The sequence below is a fragment of the Elephantulus edwardii genome, unplaced genomic scaffold, assembly GCF_000299155.1.
Source record: "Elephantulus edwardii isolate Elephantulus edwardi_28Jun2011 unplaced genomic scaffold, EleEdw1.0 scaffold00079, whole genome shotgun sequence".
Lineage (NCBI taxonomy): Eukaryota > Metazoa > Chordata > Mammalia > Macroscelidea > Macroscelididae > Elephantulus > Elephantulus edwardii.
The window spans coordinates 12,365,880-12,376,566 of NW_006399829.1; the positions used below are offsets into that span (position 1 = coordinate 12,365,880).

The following is a 10,687-nucleotide window of genomic DNA, read 5'->3' on the forward strand; positions in this document are numbered from 1 at the left end:
AGGGAGTGAGATGCCTACTGCCGTTTTTCTATTTTTAAGGAGTGCTTTGCTTATTCGTGGCTTCTTTCCATTCCAAATAAAAATCAACTACTTTGATAGTATCTAGGAAATCATTAATTTCCTATATACAGATGTTGTTGTTATTGATTGCCATCGAGTAAAGCACAACTCATAGCGACCCTATAACAAAAGACCTGAAACCTTTGTATAAGTACCGTTGTTTCTCAAAATTCATAGTGTTTCCAGAGGCATGTTGTTTAGGAAGTGGATGCCACTCCTGCTTCCAAACCCGTCTTTAACTGGGAGGTCCACCAAACACTGTCTGCCACAGGTAACTGTCATGGCATTTGACACCCCAATGGCACAAAGCTCAGCATCACAGCAACCCCAGGTTACCTCAGTACAGCAAACTGACAGAAGAGTGCTATACCATTTAGAAGAACATTCCTCCAAAATATAATAACTGACTTTTAAACACAAAAGGCCCTCCATGAGGTTTTGTTGACTCTAAACAAGAGGCTTAAATAAAAAACAGCCAATATAATAATACACAGATGAGGGAACCAAAACTCAGAAATGTTATAGCAATTTGCCAAGGACACACATACTTTGAAAAAGAGGGATGCTGACAGGAGACAATTCATACAAATCATTCAATAAGAACAACTGGTGACTCCAAACAGGACCTATCTGTAACCACAACACACTTCCAGTGCTCTGCACAGGCCAGATCTTCCCAGAATTTAACATGCCTGTGCTGTACCAATGACACTGTAGCACCTTTACCTGCAGTAATGGTGGTAACAGATGCCTGGGTGGGACGACTAACAACATTAAAGAAGAGTATTTTTCATTGTGAGGCTATACGGTGGTGTAGAGGGTGAAGTGCTGGGCTTCTAACTGAAAGGTAATGAGGCTTGAACTCACCAGTTACACTGCGGGAGAAAGATAAGGCTGGGTGTTTCCATTAAGACTTAGGGCTTTAAAAACCCTGGTGGGGGGGGGGGGCGGCTTATCTACTAATGAGTTTGGGTTTGGGACTTTCACTTTAAAAACACCTTTCAAAAATTAGCAGTAAGTAGTTCCTACGGACCTTAACATTTAACCTGCCTAATGGCCAAAGGGAAAGGATGCATGTCTCTCCCCCAGTGAGACGCTGACTGCTGACTAACTCCTCTGAGGCTCTTCTCACACCCACACACTGGAAGGCCAGATTCCGTGCAGTCAGTAGGGTCACCAGATAGACACTGCCCTTCTTCAAATTCTGGCCCTGGCAACTCCCTGCCTTCGCAGGTACAATGAACCCAGCTTCCTCTGGGCTCGGGCCAGCCTCATCTCCCTGCATAGGCGTGGGAAGCCAACAGGGAAGGTGGGGGAGGACAGCTCAGTACCCTCTTCCGGGGCCTCAGTATTCTAGCACACAGTTCTGTGGACCTGCCTGGCCCTGTCACGTCTGGCTTATGTGTCTCCTCCACGAGACAGACACCACCCACCCACTGCCATCAAGTCATTTCGAACGCAGTGACTCTCCACCCAGTTTCTGAGGCTGTAAATACTGGAGGAAACAGCCCATCTTTCTCCCAGAGGTGAATTTCAACCACTGACCCTTGGGTTAGCAGTGCAACACCTAGTACACTACATTACCAAAGCCCCTCCACTAGGCAGCCAAATCATGGAGAATCCTGCAGATGTGAGCAGACCAACTACAGTCTAAGCTGCGCTCTACACAGCGGGGTGTGAAGTGGAACTGGTCTACTCACTGGGACTCAGCCTTATCTCACAGAGCTGTGTATCACAACATCATCTGTGGTAAGCATTTAGTTAATGATATCGAGGAGCCTCATAAACAGAAGGCAAACTAATTATGTTGTTTTCATTGTTACGTAATATCTAGTTAGAACTAACTTACAGCTGACCCTCCTCCAGGGTTTTCAGAAGCTGTAAATACACTGGAGGAGACCGTTCATCTTTTTTCTGCAGAGGAGAGGGTAGATTCAACCTGCCTGCCATCGGGTTGCCAGTGCAACTCCTTACCACTATGCCTAAACTAAATAGAACTTATTATTTTACTCTACCTATTCAAACACTAGAACCAATGGCCTTTCATTCATGTTGAAGAAAAAGCCCCAAAGTTCAAGACAAGCGTCACTGCTGTAAGTGAATTTATACCTTCTTCGCTTTGTAAGATGTTTCAATTATTGGGGTTCCAACACAATGGGAATCTCAAGATGACAGAAAGCAATGACATCTCTCAAGTTGTTTTAAATGCCACTGAGGCGACTCTAACTCACAACAACCCTAAGAACAACGGAACTGAACCATCTTTGATAGATCTGAACCACTGTTACAATCATGATGTGAGTCCATCTTGTTGAGGGTCTTCCTCTCTTTCTCTAACCCTACAACCTTCCAAGTACAAAGCCCTTTACCAAGGACTGGCCCCTCCTAACAGCATGCCCAAAGTACGTGAGCCGAAGTTTCACATCCCTGCCTTTCTAAGGAGCATCTTGGTCTCAATCAAGAGAGTCCAATCGAGTTTAAAGTGCTCCAAGGGTGACTGGGAGAAGCACGGGTAGAAAGGGAAGCTCCTCCGGCCTCCTTTCAGTTCTGTTAGTGGAACACACTGGACCTCTTGGGGTTAGAGGAGGGCTCCGTGACTCAAAAAAGAAGTCTGAAAACCACAGACAGGGTAATGTAAACAAGATCCCACATGGCTTTCTGACCCAAGGCTGTTCACATGTTTTAAAGCAGGAACTGAGTCATCTACTTCAAATGCTCCAAAGGTTACTGTATTTTCATTAGGAAAACACAGACAGGGCCAAAAGGGAAGGCTAGATCCGAAGTCTCCTTAGAACAGCTGAGGGAGAGGAGAGGAGAAATGGGTTCAATTACAATGGTGCTAAGACAGAAAAGAATGGAAGGCTTCAATTTCTTGCGGAAGGCGGGGGCTTCACAATAAGAACGAGTCTGCAAACAGCCCAAGCTGTTAGACCTCTTCTCTGTATTCCTGGCACCCCCTCCACTGGACTATTTTTAATCCAGGGGGCAGATAGGAAAGCTGTAACTGCGGCCCTGCCTTACCTTGGGTGCCCTGCTGGGACTCTGGCTATCTTTAATTAATGTCTGAAGGGCAGACGACCAACCCTGTGAATGGTAAAAGCAAGCACAATAGTGAAATTCTACCCAGAAAGGCTGATATGCCCACTCCTGGTGTACCATTCTTGAGGTCCTGGGGCTATTTTTGTTGTTGTTGCTGCTAAAAAAAAAAAAATATTAAAAAAAAAAGGGGGGGAGAGAGAGAAGAAAAAAGGTTCCATCTGGAACATTTACAGAATGCAATGGAGTCATGCTTGCATATTTAAAGAGTACAGAAAACAGAACTGCTTGCTTGCCTGTTTGTCTAGCCCTGCCTCCCTGCTTTGCTCAGCTCAGATTAGATTTTACTCACAAACCATCTTTACATTATTCTGTAACCTTTCTCTGGAATAAAGAAATGTCATTGTAAATTATTCTCTCTGCTATCTACTCTGTATTCACAAGATGAGACCAACATCTCTCATAATCTAATTTTTATTTTAGTCTTTCCCTTTTTTAATATTCCCCATGAGGTACACCTAAGTTTTCAAATGCCAAGGACGTGATGTCTTCGAGATCTTGCTATATTCACTCTTATAAGAGAGATCAGCCACCTCTTTGAAAAATAAAACTGCACATGCTAAGAGACTGAGTGAAGCGTATTCTATGTGCAACCTCAAAACTCACCAGCAGTAGCATTCTAGAGGCAAGGAGGGTAAGGAGGGAGAAGAGAAAATGCTACTATTCGAAAAGAAAGCTGAGACTACAGGATTACAAAGCTATTTGGTGACAAGCCTGTGCGTGCACCTAGACAAGGATCAATGAGCTGCCTCTGAACAAGGAATATAAAGTGCTCCTGTCAAGTCAAACAAAATACGAATACAATTCAAACAGATTCTAAATTCCCAACTTATGTATTACAGACTACAACAAACTAACTGCCTACTTACTTCACTACTCTATCAACCTCACTAGACCTGTTTACTTAAGGTTCCACTAGCTAATGAAAAATTAGAATTCTAGAATTCTCTTTATTCACTTTAAAAGAAAGTATTCACATAAAAGCTCACTAAGTTTAAACAATGGTTTCTAGTATTAAGTACAATTAAAAAAAAAAAAACAAAAAACAAAACCCACCACCAACAAAACCCACAAACCTGCTAGTTCCACGACATTTGAGAGTCCTGCACTACCCTCTTTAATGGCCATTCTGAGACCAGTTGTAGTTTCTCAATGGAACATGAAGTTGCACAGGAAGCAGGGAGGCATGCTCAACTCAGGAAAATCACTGGTCAAATGTCTAGAAGTTCTGTAAAGAAGAGAATCTGCTTCCTCTCTCATTTTTACTACTTAGCTCTAGGTGGGAAGGAGATGCCATGTTATGACCAAGCAAAAACCATCTGGGAAGTATAGTAAAGTTTACCAATTGACTATAAAGGCTTAAGATGGGACAAGGCTGTATAACAGAATTTTCTTTGATGATGGAAATGTTGTCCATGATGCTGTCCAATACAGCAGCCACTATAGAGCGGCTCTGGTGGCCTAGTGATAGGAACTGTGCTGCAATCCTAAAAGCACGAAGTTCAAATCCACAGCTGCTCCGTGGGAGAAAAATGGGCAACCTCCTCTCTTATGATTAAACTGCCTTTGAAAACCTGCAAAAGGGTCAGCTATGGGTTGGTTCCCAACTTGACCATACACTGCTAACCCAAAGGAGACATCTCTTGGCAGTTCAAATCCACCAGCTGTTGCCTGAAAGAAAGATAAGCAATTTCCTCCTGGCCAATTTCCAGCCTCCTGAACACCCGCTGGAGGTCAGCTATGAATCTTTTCCGACTCGACAGCAATGAATGGACTTGTAAGCACTTGAAGCATGGCTAGTGTGACTGTGGAAGTAGATTTTTTTAATATTTTAATTCAGTGGCCAGATGTGACTACAACTTCCATAGTGAACAATATGGAATAATATGAACAATTTGGAAGCAGGAATGGCATCCACTTCGTAAACAACATGCCTCTGGAAACTCTATGAACTTTGATGGATGTCTATAGTTATACAAAGGCTTCAGGCCTTTTATTCATAGGGTCTCTATGAGTCGTGCTCAACTCAAAGGCAAGTACAAACTCAATGATAAGCAAAAACCCCTCAAAAACCCAACGTCTCTTTCTTTCCCCCCAGTGACCCGCTATCAGGTTTCCAAAGCTATAATCTTAATGGGAGGTAACTACCAAACTGTCTCCCTAAGAAGCATTTGTGGATTTGAACTGATGGAGACACTAGGCCTGTTTGATTAGCAGGGCATTGGGCATCAGACTACACCATCAGAGCTCCTCTGGTAATACATTAAGATTTGTGAAATGCAGAAGTAGTGACACTGCTTTTTATCTTACATTAAACAATGAGAGTAAGTATTTTGACTTTATTTTTTAGTTAACGTTTCCCCCCTAAGTTGGTATATAAACTCCAAGGCAAATATCTGTAGCAAAAAGTTGCTTAAGTTGCTTAAAAGTTTTTTCTTTATCATTTTTTGTTGTTCTCTTTTCAAGAGGCACAGTGAGACCTTCAATGTGATTATGCTGAGATCTGAAAGGAACAAACAAAGCCTAAACAAAATCTCCAAGTGCTCAGACTGAAAAAAACAAGATTCCTTCCAATAGCAACTTAACACAGGTAAGAGCAGAAAGGTGAATTGCTTTTTACATCCATGGTCATAAACATGCTCAAAATGCTTTAGCCTCATTTATGATCTTCATGTCATATGTATTCCTAAAAATCACCCCAACACAATCCTTTATGAGGATGCCTTGTATACTGCACACTACAGCTTTAAATGTCAGCCTGTTCTCAAGATGCATTATCTAGGGACACTGCTCCCTGAGCGGTCCACTCCAAGGCTACAGCAGAAACAAACTACGCTGAGGTGGTGTTCTTTCCAAAGTTCCTACAGTGTACACTTAACATCCTTGAATCTAATAGCAACAACAAAAGTACTGGTTTCAATGAAAGCAGTTTTTCAAATCTCAAGCAACAGGTGATCATTTCAGTACTAGAGGGTTTTTTGTTTTGTTTTTTAATAAACTCTGGGCAGCTTAACAGATTAAGCAGATTATTGTGGCAAACTCAAAATAGACTTCTTATCAATTTTTAAAAATAATCTCAACAGCAAGGCTGTTACAAAGCCTGTCACTGTATTTGTGAGTGCATGGCCTGAATGGCAACAGAAGCAATGAATGAACTAAACAATCACCAGAGTCCAGCTACAGGATTCTTTGCTTAGCTCTATCCATTTTTCACTCAAAGTCACTGTCACCAAGTCAATTCGGACTCAGAGAAACCTTCCATCAAGTTTCCAGGCTGTTAATTATAACAGGAGGAGAAAGCACCAGAAATGGCTTTGGGGTTAGCGGCACAACTCCCTAGGCACTTCCATTACTAGATCTCCTACCATTTACCAAAACTCAGTATGAACCCTCAGAAACATGAAAAAGGCAGCCAGCACAGTTCCAAATACATTTAAATTCCAGGTAATACACGACATCTAAATGTAAAGGCCTGAATCAAAGGCTCAAAAAAATCATTTCCACCAGCACTAGACAAGAAAAAAAATCAAGGATTCAGAACAATTAATAAAAAAGAGACAGGGTGCAAAAGATGTCAACAGCAACACTGTTGTTAGGTGCTTTGGAATCAGCTCTGGCTCCAAGTGACCAGATGTACAACAGAACAGTACCCTGTCAGATCCTGTATCATCCTCACAATCTCCGTTGTGCGTAAATACCAGTTTCTGTCATTGTGTCAATCCACCTCACTGAGGGTCTCTCCCCCCTTCGCTGGCCCTCTACTTTTGTCTCTTTCTTAAGAATTGGCCCTTCCTGGTAACATGCTCAAAGAGCATGAGATGGACAAAGCAATATGGTGCCTCAAAGAGCTACTTCAATGTTGGGCTGCATTTACAAATTCTAAACTGCCAGGGAAGATTATTTTCTACCAACATTTGTCCTGTGGCAGCCCACTGTGTTCTAGAAACGTTGAGGCCATGCTCAAGATGGAGTCTCTCTTGTCCTCAGGGATAAGAGGCAGAAAACCAGCCCCACACTCGGAATGGGATGGAGAGACTGCTGTCTCCAAATGTATGAATTCAGGGCTGACACAAGCATGAAAACTATTTTGTATAATTCCTAGGACTTAAGACTAGCAAGGTAAGCCAAAGAGGCACAGTTTAGTTGAATATTAGAAAAACACGGCTGAGAGCAAAGTGGTTCCTAAGTCCAACTGGTCCATCTGGACAAGCAGTATCCCATTCCAAGGTGCATGAAATGGAATTAAACTCCCTCTCCCTAGCCTCCTCCCTTCACCCAAGAAGGCAGGCTCACAGGAAAAACTTTCCCTTCTCTGACTCCAGGCATTACATCAGCATGCAAATTAGTGAGTAAAGTGAGGCCAGGGATTGCTGCTCTAATTTATTCTATAACTGAACAACTTGCAAATTTCAATATTTCAACAAAAGATGTTAAATTCTATGAAAGAGATTCTTACTTATAGCAGTCCTATGTCAACTTATAGTGGTTGAGTCAGAGGTGACTCATAAGTGACCCTCTTGTGAGTTTCCGCATCGCAAGAGAATGCTCAACTTTCTTCAGGGGAGCCACTAGGGATGAGAACTGCCAGAGGTGCGTTTTTGGGTGAGCAGTGAAACCCTACAGAACAAGGTAAAACACCTCACTGGGTTTTCAAGGCTGTAATTTTCATTGGCGCTGACCATCAGGTCTTCTCCTGAGAAGCAGCTAGCTAGGTGGGTACAAACCACTAGCATCAAGGGAGTTTAACCCTAGTTGTTAACAATCCTTAAGCATCTAGTTGTTACAAATTATGATGAAGACTAATAATAAGCAAGCTATATGATGACAGCTGGGCAGTGAATTCACTGGGATACCAGAAACACTGCTCTCAGACACACTGTTATGACTGTATCACCTGCCTAAGATTCTTCCTTTTGGTCAGTTAATAAATTTCAAAGACAAAATTATTAAACTCAAGTCAAAGAGATTCATTTTCTTAAAACTGAAATGAGTCTTTTATCTCCATTTTACAAAGACTGCAAACAAGAACTCCGGGCATGACGTTCTTAAGCTAGAACCTGGAAGAAATGATGCTAATTCTCCTCCCTGAGAAGGGACTTGGAGGTGTAGACTTACCTTTTACCATTAATTGCAGATAACCAGTTCTTCCCCATTATTTGCATGCTTCCTGAAACCCAATGCTAAGTGACCTGACAAGAGTCATAGAGATGCCTAACACAATTTGGGCTCCCTTCTAATTCTACCCTGGTCACAAGATTAAATATGAAAAGGCGCACATTACCCTCGATGCCAACTCTTAAAAGGCTGCCATGTCAGAAAAATTGGCCTCACAACGTTCCTTAGGAAGCATTTTGAGGAAGCCACTCATGGATGGGCCACTCAATCTGTTGATTTTGAAGATTAGTCTGAAACCGGCAGTGAGACTTTGGTCAAAATCACCTTTCTGCCTACAAAACCACATTCAATACCATTTACTCTAGACAGCGAGCTTTTACCTTTCTGCACATGGATGATGTCCGGGAAGTTGGCCAGATGCCCCTGATACAGCGCTAAGAGGTCCATGACTGGGTCCAGGTCCTGCCTGGGCTGGTCAGCAAAGAGCTCGCCGATGGCGTCGTAGGCATCTCCGGTGAAGGCGATGGCCTGGTTCAGGCCAGCCGAGAAGGCTTGCTGGTCCAACTCGAAAGCCTGGCTGAGGCCCCGGAAGGACTGGCCTACTTTCTGATACTCCTTCTTGAAGCCAGTCACCTGCTTGCGTGCGAACTCGTTGGCGGTGTGGTTGAGATGCAGCGCGCTGTCGTCCATCTTCTTGGTGAAGCTCTTAAAGCCGTCGATCTTGCTCTCCACCTCCTGCAGGTCCAGAGCCGCAGCGGGGGGCGTGCTGAGGGTCAGGAAGAAGTTGGCGCCCACCATCTCGTCCTTCTCCGCCTTCCTCTTGCCCTGTTTCCAGGCCTTCTCGTCGGTGCTGCTGGAGCACGTCAGGAAATGCTGGAAGACGTCGCACTGCGCCAGCACTGGGTGGCTGGCCATGTGATTCATCCACCAGATGAGGCCTTTCCGGCGCTTGGAGATGAAGTCCTCCTCGAAGCGACCGGTGGCCTGCTTCTCGGGCAGGTGGGGCACCGAGATGACCGGGAACTTCTCGGCCAGGCGCGCGTACAACCAGTCGAAGTGCTTGTAGCGCCGGTGCACCGGTACCTGTGTGTGCGTGGGCACCAGCTTGTAGGAGATGTAGCTCTTCATGCCCTTGAACTTGGTCTGTTTGGTGGGATCATCGATGGTGCACTGGAACGGGTAGGGGTTCTCCTGCCACTCAGGACCATAGGGTCCCAGGACCACGCACAGCTTGTCCCCATCCTTGACGAAGCCTGACGCCTCGCCCAGCACAAAAGCCTCCCCGCCCGACTTGACGAAGGTGGAGAAGCGGTTGAGGTTGCGGCTCACCGTGGCCGAGCTCTTGGCCCCCGACGGGTGATGCTGCAGATGGTGCGGGGGCGCCGAGCTGCCGCGGGAGCCCAGGGACAGGTCCGAGCGCGACGACGAGCCGTCGAGATCTGGGTACGCGCCGCTGCCCAGTGCGCCCGGCTCGTCGGCCACCGTGGAGCTGTCATCCCACTCGTCGTCCCAGTCATCGTCGCTGCCCTGGCTGGCCTGATAGCCGCCGCCAACATAAAGCTGCTGGGACGACGGCTGCAGGGCGCCCCCGCCGTACGGAAAGCCCGCGCCGGGCGGCTGGAAGGTGCTGGGCGGCGGCGTCTGCTGCGCTTGCAGCAGCGGCTGGAAGGCGTCCGGCAGTGGCTTGAAGGAGGTGGGCGGTGCGGCGGGCAGGGGCTCGAAGCCGCCGGGCGGCACGTTGGCGTAGCGGGCCGGGGCTCCCGGGCCGCCGTCGCCCGCCGGGCCGGGCTCCGGGGCACGGATCACTTGCACGTACGAAGCCGGGAAGAGGCCCCGGTCGCCACGGCTGTTGACGCCCTCGAGCCAGCCCTCGATGTCCTGCTCGCTGCACAGGCTCAGCACCTCGTGCTCCCGCAGCGAGATCTCGCCCGGGTTCTCCGACCTGAAGTCATACAGCGCCCGAGCGCGCAGAGCCATGGTCCCGGGGCCACGGCGGACGGCCCCCGAGTCCCGCCGCCCCGAAGTCGGGGCGTGACCGAGGGGCCCGCGAAGGTGCCCGCGCCTTGGCGCGCGGACAGGAGCCCAGAAAGCAGCGCGCAGCGCAGTGTTCCGGCCGGCCAGGCGCGCCCTCCCCGCCGCTCCGCTCGCAGCTCCGAGTGCCTCGCTGGGCCGCCACCGCGGCCGGGGGCGGGGCCCGCCTCCTCCCACGTCCTCAGATGCGCTAATCCACGGCCGAGAGCCGCGCGCCAGGCCAGAACAAGCGATGGCCGAGCCACCGCGCCCTCCGCGCGGCTCAGATCCGCGGCCCCCGCTGCCCCCTTGCGGCGGCTGCTGAGCAAGGAGGCGTCAGTGTGAGCGCGCTTCAAGGGTTTTAAAAAAGGTTTCTCTAAGAAAGAAGTGAAATGTCGGAGAATCT

At 47.0% G+C, this 10,687-nt stretch overlaps 1 protein-coding gene across 1 annotated transcript in view; it reads right to left on the minus strand.

Annotated features, from left to right (window-relative positions):
* LOC102867569 (sorting nexin-18-like) overlaps window positions 1-10,248 on the minus strand; it is a 39,252-nt gene extending 29,004 nt beyond the window's left edge. Inside the window, exon 1 of the mRNA XM_006889567.1 lies at window positions 8,652-10,248. Within this exon, the coding sequence (XP_006889629.1) occupies window positions 8,652-10,248 (1,597 nt within the window). The remainder of the gene's footprint in view (window positions 1-8,651) is intronic.
* Between the last annotated feature and the right edge of the window lie 439 nt (window positions 10,249-10,687).